This window comes from Cygnus olor, chromosome 8 (genome assembly GCF_009769625.2).
Source record: "Cygnus olor isolate bCygOlo1 chromosome 8, bCygOlo1.pri.v2, whole genome shotgun sequence".
Taxonomy (NCBI): domain Eukaryota; kingdom Metazoa; phylum Chordata; class Aves; order Anseriformes; family Anatidae; genus Cygnus; species Cygnus olor.
In genome coordinates this window covers 23268675-23284178 of record NC_049176.1, presented here as the reverse complement: position 1 = coordinate 23284178, position 15504 = coordinate 23268675, and the positions used below count along the sequence as shown (strand labels likewise).

Genomic DNA, 15504 nt, shown 5'->3' with positions numbered 1-15504 from the left:
CTTGAAATTCAGTTGACTTACAGCAAGTGAGACCCCCTGCCAAGGGTGTAGTTTAAATTCTGCTCTGACTTCTGCTTTGACGTTCAAGACTTGTATACTAAGGTCTGTCATGATTTGGTTATTTTGCTGAATGCAGGTGTCTTTGGGAACAAAAACTGAGAGTGCAAGAAGGACAGAATATTGTCCAAACAATCTGTTGGGGAAAAAAATGAAGAAATGAGCAGTATTTGTGGGAACTGCTGGGATGTATAAGTCTGGATAATGTAAAGTCCTAAATTTACAACCATGTTGTAATCTTCAGAGGATTTTGTTTAGGTTCATGTATCCTGTATTAGCATCCATAACTCAAAAGACTTGTTAATCACCGTATGACTGTATACTCAGATGTATACTGTTAGTGACCCCAAATTGCAGGAAATTTTGATTTGGTTTCAATATGGCTCCTTTACTCAACCTTCGGCATGCATCCTTTCCTTTTCAAAAAGTCTGGCTAAGGTATGTCTTAAATATTGTAAGCTGACTCCAAAGTGAGCACACAAAAAAAAAAAGGAGAATTACTTTGGGCTTTGCTCCCGTTCAAATAATAGCTGATGATAATTCTGTGTGCATTGACTCTTAAACTGCCTAATACCTGCTAGTATATAAAGAACCATTATAAAGGTGCACATGTTAAACTGTCCGGCTTCAAAGACTTACCCAGGAACTTCACTGGTGTCATTGTTAGCAGCCCCAGTGTTGAAGGGGATGGGAGGTTTGCAGTAAAACCTCTAAATGACTGTACTGCTTTACAGGAAGGGTGGCAACAATAAACTGATAAAGATCTATCATCGGGATGGAAAATACGGCTTTTCTGATCCACTGACATTTAATTCAGTTGTGGAACTGATTAACCACTACCGCAATGAGTCTCTTGCTCAGTATAACCCGAAGCTTGATGTGAAGTTGATGTATCCAGTGTCCCGGTACCAACAGGTAAGGTCTTTACAGGACACAAGTAACTATTAGTGCAGACAAGAAAAAAAGTGCAACTAGTATGTTATTCTGTTTTCTCTATGTAAAGATTTTTTTTTTCATACAAGGTTCTTTTTTTGAAAACTTGAAAAATGTGAATTTTCATATTTGACGTCACTTTGCTCATATTAATGGGTCTTCCATTTAAGCTGCCGCTTCATTTTATCAAGCAGTCCAGTAGAGAAGTGAAACCCAAGCATGCAGCAGACTTGAGTCTCCAAGAAGTTTTTTATTTTTCCCCTTGAGCCCTTGTAGACCCAAAGGGTACTGTTCTAGACAGTGTTGCTCTTGAAGCACATATGAGCACATGCAGCTGCTTGTTCTATGCATAGCCATCTAGATTTTTCAAAAATATTTGAATATGTGGTATTCCATAGCCTGAGATATTGTCCTGCTTTAAGGAAAAAGAATTGTGTTTAAAAAATGAAAAAAAAAGTGATCTTTAACTTTGGATTCCAAGCAATTCAATTCCTACTTTCTCCAAGAGTGGACAGGAATGCTAGCCTAGTATTTTGGTATAGTTCTTGGTGTCCCATAGTTCCAGTTCCCACTGTCTGTAAACTGTGAAACTTAGTGTGTGGAGGAAGGGATTTACATGTGATGTTTGTGTGTTCTATAGAAACCTGATGATAAAAAAGCTCCAATAGCTGTAAAATGCAAATACACATAAGTGGACAAATGAAAATTCTTAAGGAAAAGCTGCTTGTTTGAAGACTTAATAGATTTTTGTATGTACAGGATCAGTTGGTGAAAGAAGATAACATAGACGCAGTAGGTAAAAAGCTTCAAGAATACCATGCTCAGTATCAGGAAAAGAGTAAAGAGTACGACAAATTGTACGAAGAATACACCAGAACATCACAGGTTAGTTCCACTTCAGCTTTCTATAGTCTGTTTCTTGTTACCTAAAAAATAAAGAAAATGGTTTTAACTTGCTGTGGCTAGCAAAGTCAATCCAAGACCCGAAAATACAGGGAAGAAACTGTAAACTGTGGAAATTTGTAAGGTGGTTTGAAGGTTGATAGAAGCACAGTGAATGTTACTTGTTGCTGATAGCCAGAGAGCTGTGGTGTGGGGTGAGGTAGAAATAGGAGCTGAGCTTCCTAATGTAAGATAGAGCAATGGAGAAAGCCATCACCTGCAAGCCTTACACTGCAGACTTCTTCCTTGGCTGCTGAATATTTCCAGCTGCTCCATGCTGCAGTGAGAATTTTAGAAGGGTTTGTCCAGGTTCTGTGAGAAGTCAAGTTTAAATAAGATTCCAGATATTATGCATTAAGGAAGTGTGAATACAGTATTTGGAGTGATTCTTGTAACATAAGATAGTTCATACATCAGGAGGTTTGCTGGCAGTCTTCCTGCATGCTAAGATGGAAAATATGACTGAAATATTTCTGAGGGGCTTGCAGCCTAACAGAGAGCATCATCTGGAGGGGGGGTCACTAGACATGCAAGGAGCAAGTCTTCCCTGTACTTCTGTGATGCTGCTCAGGCATTTGTCTAAATTTAAAACTGATTAATCACGTTTTGACTCGGGGCTGACTGGTTCATCCTCCCAGTCAGTTTAGGGAACATAATAAGAGTCTTGTGGTGTCTGTTTCGTGAACAAATGATGAAGGACTCTTTCCTCACGTAGGAAATTCAGATGAAGAGGACCGCAATTGAGGCGTTTAATGAAACTATTAAGATATTTGAGGAACAGTGCCACTCCCAAGAGCGATACAGCAAAGAATACATTGAGCGATTTCGCAGAGAGGGGAATGACAAAGAAATTGAACGGTAGGCTCTCAAGTCATGTTTGCTTACGAAGAAGACTTAGTGTCCACACTGGCACTCCTGTGAAGTTCATCTGCATTGCATTGTATAAAACACTTTGTAAACTAAGTATTGTCACTGAGACATTTCCCCAAGGTTTCTGAACCTTCAGTAAAGCCCTCTTCTCCTGGAAATTGCAGACAGGAGATGTGAGAGATCTCTGGATTATTCTGTCTCTAACATCACATTAATCAAGATACTGTGATCAAGACTAGAAAATAATAATTTCATTTGCTTATCCCAGTTCTATTTGGATATGCTCAGAATAAAACTCAGAAAAATCTTTACTTGTAAACTGTGCAGCATTAAAACGAACATATATGTGGTAAATCTGATAGTCCATAATTGGTTTTAGTCACTTTTGAAGGAGCTCCATATTTAATTGCCACTACTTGATAGTAGATACTAATCACCTACAAGAAATTCAGTGAGGACCTTGTTTGAATTTGCCATTCTGTGAAGTTACTAGCAAAAAAAGGTTGTACCTGGACTTTTGAAGAAATGCCAAGTATAATGCCTAAGTAGACACAGTGCTTTATGAATCATGGTTGGGTGGCCTTGGGGAGATTTTTAGGCTGAAAACATTTACCTGAAACAATCGTATTGTGCCACGGTGGTGCTTCATTCTGATTAAGGATCAATTAATAGGGGAAATATGTTATTTTCCTGAAGTGTAGAAACCTGCAAATTAATCTTGGATGAGGAGACGTGCAGCTTTACTTCCTGGTAGCTCTTAAGCAGTAATTGGAGTCTGCATTTGAAAACTTGCTAGCAGTAATACCTGTGGAGGGATTGCATAACTGATATACCAAAAAGTAAACCTGAGGGTGGAGAAGAAGGAATCTGTTCTAGCTTACACTTCTTGAGATAATTTGTTCCTGTATCTCTGCCAGAAGGAAATAGTTTAAGGTAAACTGAAAGCTCAAACTTTGCAAAAGGGTGGCAGGCCTTCTGGCAAGTGGTCTCGCACTTTTCTGGCATTCTTCCAGTAATGTTCGTGTTAAGATGTGGCAGTCAAAGGGAGGAGGTGCTGTTACAGTATGGCTCGTGATACTCTTACATGCAGTGCTACTGGTAAGGTTCAGTCCCTTTTAGACTGGGTTGACCTCACCGCTCGAATACTACGCTTATTTGCAGGATAATGATGAACTATGAAAAATTAAAATCACGGCTGGGTGAGATCCATGACAGTAAAATGCGTCTGGAACAGGATTTGAAGAAGCAAGCTCTGGACAACAGGGAGACTGATAAGAAAATGAACAGTATCAAGCCTGACCTAATCCAGCTCCGCAAAATCAGAGATCAGTATCTTGTGTAAGTAAGACTGACCTGTACCTCTGAACAGTGTCTCTGATGAACCTGACTGTTTCCATCAGGGTAGTGGGAATTCAATTTTCTTTTCATATCCAAAGTTCCGTTAGTGCTAAGGTACTTTACTATGCCAGTAAAGGGATCATCATAGAAGAGTGTGGAAGGAAGCACAAGTTCTCTTAGAGAATCTGTGGTCTTTCTGTGGCTCTTGCTACTGGTGAACAAACTAAGCTCCAGACTGTTTCTTTGTGGGATCTTTTGTCTGAACTTTAGCTTGCTCAATATGAAAACCCCCATGCGTACTCTGAAGTAACATACTAGTGCTCTCTTCTTCTGGCAGATGGCTCAATCACAAAGGGGTGAGACAGAGGCGAATAAACGACTGGCTGGGGATCAAAAATGAAAACATTGATGAGTAAGTGTCATACATATGATTTCACTGAGCAGTGTTCCATTAATAAATGGTATCTTTTGTGGAGGTTGGTAATACGAAGCACCGATTTCTCAGTAAAGGACTGCAAACAAAGGAAGGCATTCTGTAGGGGAGCTGTATGTCATGTGAGGCAGCAGCTCTGCTGAAGTGTTTAGGATCACAACTAAGTTGGAACAATAAAGTACTGAGTTGAAGCCTGTAGTATGAAAGGCTGTCAGCAGATACCAAACGATTGTTAGGAGCCTGGACTCCCAACTTGGGTGGCTTTATATTCCTTTGAATGATTTCCACAAAAATAAATCACTCAGTTTATTAACTCTTTACTATGCACTGGCTAAGTTAACAATTATTCCCTCTCTCAGCACATACTTTGTGAATGAAGAAGATGAGAACCTGCCACATCATGACGAGAAAACTTGGTTTGTTGGGGATCTCAACCGCATCCAAGCAGAAGACTTGCTCTGCGGGAAACCTGATGGAGCATTTTTAATTCGAGAGAGTAGCAAGAAAGGATGTTATGCTTGTTCTGTGGTGTAAGTCTATTTTCCCTTTTGTTAAAACTGTTTAATTCACGAATCTCTACCACAGCTCTTTATTCCAGAGAACAAAAGCAAGGCTTACTCTAGCCCTACCATTGAAATGTGTGGCTTGTTTGCAGGATGTCTAGCATAGTAGAAACTTGGCTGCAGAAATCTGCCGTGAAAGTGCAGTACCTGTAGTCCGAGCAGTCTCTTTGGAGACCACAATTACCAGTACGAAATTCTGAAGTATCCTCACTTGAAGCTTTACAGTCACAAACAAATTAAGGCCAAATTCTCCCATGTTCTTCCCTGCCAAGGAGCACATGGGAAGAATTAAAAAGGGGCTGTAAGCTGTAACGTCTTCTGTTCTCATTTATAGACATGCCAAACTCCAGGTGTTTTCTGTGTTTAAGATAACAATGATGCTTCAGAGGAGACATAATTCGTGAGCAGTAGTTTTTGACATTCACACAGCCTTGCATTGATTTCTTGCGTTTTGCTTTGTTTTATGCTGGTGTAATGGAGGTCAGAAATACTCTGATTCCATTATCTAAAAATCCTTCAAGCCTGTTCTTGAGTGCAAAATGGCTTTCACTGATTTATTTCACATGAGGTTAATTGCATCTGAAAGCAAGTCTGGGAAAGGAATATGTGAAGGTTTGTCACCTCAAGGTAACTGAAGACTGTAGTACCTGCCGGGTTCAGGATACCTGTTTGTCACAGTCACTGAAGTGACAGGTTCATCAGGCACTTTCACCTGGTCGGTATCATACTACAAGATAGCAACGGGATGGCATAACGTAACCTGTTCCTACATGTGACTTGGATTGTAAAAGGCTCCAGTACAGGGATTACATAATACTTGATCTTTTTGGCAGATAAGTTATTCTAGCAGCTTTGGAAATACTGTGTTCCAGTAAATGCTTTGCCAAGTTAGGGACTCAGTCGCTATGACTTCAGATAATGAACCAGCTTGAACCCATGCCATGCTCAACATTAGAAAATGAACACTGAAGGTTAGTGCCGTATTTCACGAAATACTCTGTAGATCCTAAGGACGTGTGGGTTTTGGCTTCTGCGCTTAGTGGAAAGGCTTCCAAAGAAGCTGAGCACAAAGTCTGTTGCTGACTTCAGGTGCTTATCTTCATGGTTAAGCTCTTGACTTTTTTTCCAAGAAACGTTTGGAGAACAATGCAGCAGGGAATTGTACTGCTGGGATAGAAGAGCCTCCTTGTGTGGATTATTATGCAAGAGTGTTTAATCACATGCCCTGAAGCACTGTTTCTTCGCAGACTGTTAATCTCCTCCGCTCGCATCTACTGGGTCCTCCATTATGTAATTTAGTGACTGGCAGGGTTGCTGCATTAGTTAATTGTTAATAGACTGTCACTTTGGGTTTGCTCTTTGATGTCAAACTCCCCTGTTTTCTTTCCTTGCAGAGCTGATGGAGAAGTGAAACACTGTGTGATCTACAGCACTCCAAGAGGTTACGGGTTTGCAGAACCATATAACCTGTACAGCACGCTTAAGGATTTGGTTCTTCATTACCAGCAGACGTCCCTTGTCCAACACAACGATTCCTTAAATGTCAGGCTTGCCTACCCTGTCTACGCACAGATGCCCCCCTCTCTTTGCAGATAAATTTTGGGGAGGAGGAAAGTGTTGGCTATCTTGGATTCTTTTCTACGATTTTTATTAGAACTTGGAGGGCATTCTTTCTCCTTAGACTGCTTGTTTTGCACAAGAAGTGATTCTGTGAATGTGAATCAAAAAGAGGCCTAGCAGCAACAAGACGACAACTTGGGTGTAGGTGTCCTGGTGCTACCTTAAAAGCTCAGCTGTGCTTTTACACTGATACTTGTGTTTCCTTATGAGGGGAATAAACTCAACAAAATGCATACAAAAATACTGGAAGCAAAACATTGTTTTCTGGAGATAATTTTTTGCCAGGCACCTTCAGTGGAACTTCTAATTGGATTTTGTTTTCTCTTGTTCTAGCAGAGGCGATTCGAAGCCTCTGCTCGAGGCATCAGTAACGTCTTTCAGTCTTAAACTCCCAAGACACTAGGGGGGAAACTCTACCACAGCAATTCTTCTCTGTTAATTTTAGCAGCTTCACTGCGATTCAGCCGAACTTCCAAAAGAGGGCTTGTCTTGAGGTAGCGTGGAATTTGGTGAGAGAAGACCAAAGGAATTACAGGAAAGCTTCAGGTTTTTATTTAAATGGAAAAATGCTTGTAAAGAAAAGTCGCTTTATTTTTTTGCCAACAGTGACAAAGTTTTGGTTTCAATGGCACTACAGGTCTTCACTTAAAGGAAACGTTTATAACCAAATTGAACACACCAAAACTTTGTTTGTTGCTAGATTGAGCACTTACGGGGAAGGTTGCGTTAGCATCCGCACATACTTTCTACACCAAAACTTGAAACAAATAAAAGGAAAAGCTAAAACATTGTGTGGCTTCAAAACACTAAATTTGTCTGATCTGATGTAACTGCTCACTCTCCTCTTTTCCTCCTCCCCCCCCTTCCTCCCGTTCCTCAGCTTGGGATTCTGTTTCCAGTTTTTAAAGATGCTTCAGAATGTAAACTAGAACGAAGCTTGCACTCACGTGTTGCTGTTCTCTTGCTGAACAAGGACAGACTCTCGTAATGCTTGATTTTGATATAAAAGAGGTAGGTGCAATCTAATGCTTCTGGATGGCTTACTGTACCAAATTATTTCCTGAGGAGTAGCCACTTCTGGCTGTATAGAAGTGTGTGAGCTAATTATAGATCTCCTCTGATTTGTTCTTTGCAAGCTAGACTCTGAACTTCCACACCACTGCCGCCAAGCAAGATTTTACACCGGTGCAATCTCAATTCCCTTGTAGTTGTTTTGGACATAGTGCAAAATGGGAAGGAAAGGGCGCTGTGCTCCTCGATTACTGGGTGTCTGGTACCATCCTTTGGCGAGGGCTGCTGTCAGATACTGGAGTAGGTAGTCCTGGGCTTTGTCAAGTGTAACAATCATCCGATAAATCCCCTCCCTGGAAAGTATACAGAGCAGCTTATTTCCATTCCTTAAGCTTCTGAAATGAAAAAGAGCTAAGTTTGGCAAACTGAGCTGCTTGGCATCAAAGCATAACTGGCAAATTAATTGTTCAGTGCGCAACCTTGAAAGTTACTTTTGTTCCCATTACTGGAAGCGGTTCCCTTGAAATGCACCCATTGTACAGGACAGGAAGCAGACAGTCGCACGGATCTGAGAATGTTCTAGACCTGTTTCTGACCCTGTGGCTAATTTCCTGTTTAAACGTGGGTTTTCTGTAATGCCTGGGGAGGAATGCCAGGCTTGTTGGTGTCTAATGTTTACACTAGAAGTATTATTTAGCTGAATGTCATGAATTTGCAAGCAGGGAAACGACAAGCCTGGAGCACTGATAGCCGTTGCAAGGAGGGGAGTCCAGGTGCCTGGCGTGCCCGTGAGATGTTTTATTTTGCACTAATGACCCCGACGCTTCCCAGGCACTTTCCGATCAGCCGGAGTGCAGTCTGCTGGTGAGGAGCTCTGTAGATGCCACTTTTCCATGAAATGAAACACCACAAGATTTAACCAAAGCTTGGAAAGCGAGAAGAAAGCTCGTGCAAGCTGCTGTGTCAGAGTGACCTGCATCTGCTCGTGTGCCCCTTCTGTCCCACTTGCACAAGAAAAGGAAAAAAAAAAAAAAACAAAAAAAAACAGAGGTAGCCTTTGCTTGTAGTGAAAATCTGGAATGGATTCCTCTGTTGTGTGTAGATGTGGAAATTTTTCTTTTTAAAGACCCTTGCCCTACCTCTTGGAGAATTTGCGGTTCTAATCTGGTAGCTGTAAAGCCATCGCTTTCGCACCCGTGGGCACCTGGCGTTCCCGTGGTGCTGGGCTCGGCCCAAGTGCCCGGTGAGGGAAAGCAGTTCAGAGGCACAAGTGACAGCCAGGTGCCTAATTCCTGTGGAAAATCTGTGCGCGAGGAGCACCCGTTTTCTGTGCCTCTGGGATCTCCTCTTACCCTGTTAACATTTGAAGCTGGTGGGACATAAATTTCTGATCCCTGCTCTTGTGAGAGGGACACTGGCTGAAGCACTTCTCATCTGCCACGTTTTTAGATAGCGATCGGGCTTGGCTTTGGTTTAGACAAGCACAGGTCTGCTTCCAAGCTCGTAAATCCCGGCACACCCTCGCGGTACTGACAGCGGCGGGGTAGGGAAGCGGGGCTGCCTGAGGTTTCCCCGCAGAGGAATCCCACTGATGCTGTGAGGTCTCGGTGCAGGCTCCGGCCCTGGCCGTGCCAACGTAAACACCGAGTAATTCCGCTGGCGTCTGGCGGTGCCTCGGCCGCGCAGTGGTGTGAGCGAGTTCAGGCTCTGGCCCCTCTCCCCGAGATCTCTCCCCTAATGGCAGGTGATGGATTCGCTGCGAACAACGTGCTCAGAGCCAAAAGCCATCCCGAAGTATTTCTGAAAGGCTGCTCTGCCCAGGCCTCCGAACCAGGGCAGGTGGAGCCCACGCTGCGTGCACTCGGCTCCTTTGCCCTCCGCAGCCTTGCTGAGGGTTTGTTTTGCCTCTGCACATTTCCACATTTGCTTTAGGCACCTGAGGTCGCAGCCACCGGCGTTGCTGCCCTCGACCCTCACGTGCCATTGCACAGACTCCTTTCGCGTCCGCTTTGCACTCATATGGCAAGTGAAATGGGCACAAAACCGCCCGGCACGGGCAGCTGCTGTCATCCGCGGGGCGAGGGCTGGGTCCTGCTGCTTCGGTGTGCTCAGCCTCCAGCAGCACCGGGACGGGGAGAAAACCCCTCGCATCCCGCTGCGGGGTGCGGGATTACACCCTAGTGCAAAACCCAGCTGCTAAGCCTAGAACAAATACAGGAAATGTGAACGCAGAGGCAAAACAGAGGGACTCGAGGTCTTTTAGAGCAGGAAGGTGCAAGAACGCTTTGGTTTCAGGAGTCGAAATGTCGGGAGGAAAGGGGGGGAGAGCCCTGCTGGCGTGGCAGCCGCTTTGTGTCAGGCTGCGGGTCACCCTTCGTTGTGTTAACTATGTATGTAGAGTTAATTAAGTAACTTTTGCACAGTGTTAAAGGGGGGGGGGGGGAATGTTAAAACTCTAATATGCACAGTTTCTTCTAATCTGTTTTGAAGTATATTTGCAGGGATCAGGGGTGAGTCAGTATTTCGTATTCGGATGGATGGGAAATCAGGTCGACTTCCACAGTTGCCATTGGCCCCGTTACGTCAGCCAAGAGTGCCATGTTTCTGAAGTTAGTAAGTCACAAATCTTTTCCCACTCGTTTCTTTACTGCTTGATCTTAGAATGGAAGGAAGCAGCCTGGAAGCAGAGGGGTGTCTCGACAGACACTCGGGCTGCTGCGCGGTGCTGTGCGAAGCAGCAACTGGTGGCTGCCCGCTGCCCGACGCGGGGATGCTCCAGATCTGGGGCTCATAGTTCTTTTTTTTTTCTTCTTTTTTTTTTAAATATATAATTCTCAGCTGCTTTGCACCGCTGGTAGTTGCAGTCCAGAGTTCAGATCCGGTGCAGCCCTCTGTCTTATGCCAAAACCAAAATGCTCTTCCCAGCCCCGGCTCTCGGTGTGCCAGAGCAGCGAGAAGTTTTCCATTTAACGCGCTGGGCCTGAGCCTTTTCTCGCTGACACTCGTGTAAGCAAGAGTCCGACAGCAGAAAGCCACGGCCAGGAAAAGAGCGCCTATTTAATCCTACCCAAATTCATCGTAGCTGGGCGAAAAGCAGCCTTTGGCCCTTTGCAACGCCAGGCAACTGTAATGGGGACTGTGGCAGGGCTTGGTGACACGGGGGCTGCCCCGACCCTGGCTCCGCAGCCTCGGGCGGCCGCAGCTGTGCCAGGCAGCAGCATCACTGCAGCAGTGTCACCGCTTCAGTTTGGAAAAGCCCCTAATTTGGTACTTGAACAATCTCTTCTGGTTTTGAATGTCTCTTTCTTTTTTTTGTTTTTGTTACACTACCAGGGAATAAAGCTCTGAAACGTTAGTGAGTCTTGTACGTTCGCTGCGCTATGCAGACACAAAACAGGTACTGGTTGCGGGCAGGGAGGGGTACGAGGCAGGTTTAAATGCAGCTTTACAAAGCACTACGATGCGGCCGGTTTGTTTTGTTTCAAATCAGACTTTTTGGTATGTGTAGTTCCCTCCTGTTCCTTCGCAACATCTGCTTTTGGACCAGCAAAGTGACAAAGCCTTCCCAAGGGCGAGCGGTGCAGGGGGGCAGCGGGTCAGGTGCCCCGATGCAGCACTCCGGGCACGGGGAGTGAGCCCTAAAAAGGGGAAGGGGAGGCACCCTGAAGCTTCAGGATGCGGTGACATCCCGAATCTCAGCGGCTGAGGCTTCTGCCAAAAGAAAGCGGCGATGCCAGAGCAGATCCGCACACGGTGCGCGGCTGGGAGGCGTTGGACGAGCTGGTTGTGCTCCTGCGTGTGCAGGAGAGGCAGGCAGGAAATTAATAGAAGTCCGTATGGCCTCGCTCCTCGCTCCGGCCTGGAAGGAAACTCACCTCACCGAGCCCCTGGTTTTCCTTGGCACACCTCGTGCTGCCAGCAGCAGGGCCCCGCGCCGCCTGCCCAGATAAACGCAGGCCTGTTCAGCTCGGCCGGCTCAGCACCGAGCATGTTTGGATGGGGTGAGAGGAAGTTTGGCCAACATTTTTGTGAATCTTGCGTTCTGCGGGCAGAAATACTTTCCACCAAATGGGAAGGGAAAAAGAAGGAAAAAAAAAAAAAATCTCTTTTGAAATCTTTTCAATTCCTTCCTGTTTGTTCACGGGGCAGATAGCGCGCGTTAGCCCCGTGCTGGGGTGCTGGGCTTCGGGGCTGGCTCCATCCCATTAACGTGGAATTTGCAGTTTTTATTGCCATCGGCAGAGACTCGCTGTGTTTTGAGACGCGAATTGCCATTTGTTCTAAAATTTGCCTTTACAAAAATGTAACGTGAGCATCGGAGGCAAAAAAAAAAAAAAAAAAAAAAAAAAGAAATGTACTTGTTATTGACAGAAAAAAAACCAACAACCAGTATTAGACAAAACAGCTTTAATTTGCCCCCCCTCCTCAACCTTCATCTCGTATCGCTTCCGCAAGGCTGGCGGCCGCTTGCCTCTGGACCCAGCAGTGCTGTACCCGCGCCTGGTTTCAGAGCAGTCGGAGCAGGGGCTTAGGGATCACTTGGAAAAAAGGATTGTGTCCGGAGACAAGGCTGCCCGGGGGGACCTCACCCCAGCATCGCTCTGGTGGCTTAGGAGGAGCCGGGCAGTGCTCGGGCTGGCCGCGGGCTCGAGCGCGGCTGCGGCGGGGGCTCGGCTCGGTGGGCCGGGGAGGGGGTGGGGGGGGGGTGGGTCCCCCCTTGTTTTCCTGAGCGAGTTCTGCACCGAGCAAGGAGACGTTGGACTAAACCTGTTAATTTTGTATATCTGGCTGTTTATTGCACCACAGGATTGTAATGGTCTGCATCATCTGTGTGTGTGCGTGTGCGTGCGCGTGTCTCTGTGCTGTGTGTATATAGGTAGATGTAAGCTGTAGTCACACGGTTATAGGCCTCAGCTGCAAGTGGCACTGCCCCGTGGAAAGGAACCAAAACTCACCGCTAGCACGGTCGGACATGCGTTTGGGCAAAGTTGGGCTTTTTGCAGTCAAACGACGAGGAGTTTGTTGCGCTCATCTCGACTCTGTGCTTCTGAACCCCCCAGCCTGGGGGCTTCTGGCGGGGGGGGGGGGGGGGGGGCGGGCATTAGCACGCTGCTTTAACCTGCTCTGCACCTGGGCGTGCCAGGGATTTGCTCTGGGACAAAGCATTCACAGCCGTTGAAAGGAAAGGTTTAGGACAGGAAACCCTCTCGTTCCTCCGCGATGCAGTGAGCGCCTGCGTGTTCCCCATGAATCGTCCCGGCTCCGGCCGATGTGCGCGGGGTGCTGGTGCTGGTGGTGCTGGTGTGTGTCCCTTGTGAACGGGCTGCCCGTACAGGTGCGGTTCGTTGTACAGCGTGAGTGGGCGTGCGGTCTTGTAGCGAGGGCTGGCATAACAGCACGCTCTTTGTACAATCTTTGCGTTCATGTTTCTTCTTTTTTTTTAACCTCGAATTTTATTTTCTTTAAGGGAAACTGCATCTGTTAGGAACCTGCTTCTCAAGAAGCTGTTGAATTATTTTCTTTCCGTATGAATTCCAGCATGTAACTTTGGTACTCTTGTTTGTTATTTGTGTAAAACCTGTTCTTCTGTCGTTTATGGTGTAGTCAAAAAACAAAAAACAAAAAAAAAGAAAAAAAAGGAATTCATGTAGTTTAACTTTTAAAAAAGAAACAAACTGCTTCATAAGGAAACCAATTGTATGTTAGTGTTTTCAGACAAGTCATACTGTAGTTTCTAGATCAGTAATGCAACACTGTACTTGTCACCAGATGTGTTACGATTTTGCTGTACTTTCCTTTCATAGATGGTTGGGCTTTTAAATCCCAGACACTAAGCATCCTGGGCCTACTTGCTCTAGATCAAACATGCAATAAAGAGTTGCAATAAAGCACATTGACATGTAATGTTTTAGAAGGATGTACTGACAGCTGTTTCTAATAAATTCAGAAACGCAGCGTGGTCGGGCTCTCGTGGTGTTCGCTGCCTTCGTGCCTGCCGGCCGCGGTGCCGGGCCTCGCCTCCAGCAAAGGGAAAGCGCAGAGCTGGGACTGCCCGGGCTGGGGACAGGGGCACGGACCCCCAGGGACAGCGGGGACCCCGAGGGCTGGCAGGGGCAAACGGGGGTGGCCCCTCGGAGGGGACACAGGGAGCGGGGCCGGGCTGCGCCGCTGGGCGCAGGGAGGGCTGTGAAGCGCTGAGTCAGTGTTTTCTGCCCGCTGTTGAGTCAGCGTTTTCACAGACTGAGCTGATGGATCCCAAAAACGCCACGCCAGCGTTTCCTCAAACCGCTGAGTCAGCCTTCCCGAGCGCTGAGTCAGCATTTCCCCACGCCCCCACCCTGCTGGCCCTCGGGGAGGGAATTGGGCACCGGAGGCGGTGGGAAGAGGCTGGGGGCGCTCCTGGGGCCTCGCTCTTTTGTTTGTTTCTCTTCTTAAATTTACTTTGTTGTACTAACGGCTAATGAGGTAGAGTTACAGGAAAGATGTAAGCCGCTAATTGGCGACTCATTTTTTTCAGGGCTTTGCCAGCCGGGTTGTTTCATTAGGAAAACATCGCAGCCGGGAGCCGGGGTAGGAAATTTCCAAGCGGCCGCGCTGACTGGATGGAAAGAAAAACAGCACCCGGCTTGGGCAGCTTCTCGCGGAAAGGGCAGATCCCAGGATTTTTCCATCCTCGGCTGCACCGCGGAGCTTCCTGCAAGGCCCTGGGTTCGCCCCGAGTCCCCGGCAGGAGCTGGGACAGGGGGCCTGGTGTCCCCAGGCAGGGCAGGGGTGCAGGACGGACAGATGGAGATGCTGTCACAGGACGTTCCCCTTAGGGCCGGAGTGAGAGATTCCTGGGGACGCTCTTCCCCATAGGGGGAGAAAGCCTGGAAACAAGGCCTTGGCCCGGCCTCAAGCCGCGATTCCTCCTGGCACCTCGCTGCCGGAGCTCCGGGGCCAGCCCAGGAGCGGGGGCCAGGCGCTTTCAAGTAAACGGGTGGATTAGGGTTGGATGCGGACGCAGAATCCCCACTGCACGGGAACGCTTCTTGTCTCACTCGCCGGGTTCTGTCCAAATTGGAACAGAATGTTAAAATACAAAATTTGACACTGGACACTATTTTGTGGGGAATAAAAGCAATAATTTGGGTTCAGCTGGGAGGGACTCGCTCCAGCCTCAGCCTTTCCCTACCTCCCCAAGTACAGCACGCAGGCAGGTTTGGACCAAGGCTTCACCCTCACCGAGATGAACCACTTCGGCTGTTATTTTCTCCCCGAAGTTCCACCAAAGCTGCCCTTTGTGACCACCAGGCTCCCTCCTGCTGCCCCCAGCCCCTTTTCTCTGAGCCCCCCCAACCCTCTCCCCCTCAGCTCTCCCCTCGGGGCGCTGCAGTCCAGGAAAACGCAGGGGAGGGATCCCAGGCGAGGGGTCCGGAAGAAGAGCGCTGCCTCCACGGACACGGCAAGGACGGAGCATCTCCTGCAGACGGGACCGGCCCCAGAGAGCTTCCCCACCTTTTCCTTTCCTCCACTTTCAAACGGATCAGGGACTGGGATGAGCACAGCCCGCCTGACCGCCCCGGGCAGGTGCTGCACACGCTCCCGCGGCCGCTGTGCCAAAGGAAACACAAACATCCTACCCAAAGAAAGCACTTTTCATCGGCAACACAGTTCCCATTTTTGCACAGGGCCGGCCTGTTCTCGGCAGCTTTCCCCGCCGGGCTGAGCCAAAGCCCAGCCGAGATTTCCGGGCTG

At 47.1% G+C, this 15504-nt stretch overlaps 1 protein-coding gene across 5 annotated transcripts in view; it reads left to right on the top strand.

Moving 5' to 3' along the window:
- The window catches only part of LOC121073781 (phosphatidylinositol 3-kinase regulatory subunit gamma), a 60850-nt gene extending 48767 nt beyond the window's left edge, over window positions 1–12083 (top strand). For all 5 annotated transcript variants that reach the window (XM_040565151.1, XM_040565149.1, XM_040565148.1 and 2 more), the window contains 7 exons: window positions 792–972; window positions 1750–1875; window positions 2648–2790; window positions 3964–4140; window positions 4478–4552; window positions 4933–5103; window positions 6531–12083. In XM_040565151.1, the coding sequence (XP_040421085.1) occupies window positions 792–972; window positions 1750–1875; window positions 2648–2790; window positions 3964–4140; window positions 4478–4552; window positions 4933–5103; window positions 6531–6732 (1075 nt within the window). In that variant the 3' untranslated portion in view covers window positions 6733–12083. The remainder of the gene's footprint in view (window positions 1–791; window positions 973–1749; window positions 1876–2647; window positions 2791–3963; window positions 4141–4477; window positions 4553–4932; window positions 5104–6530) is intronic.
- The last annotated feature ends 3421 nt before the right edge of the window (window positions 12084–15504 follow it).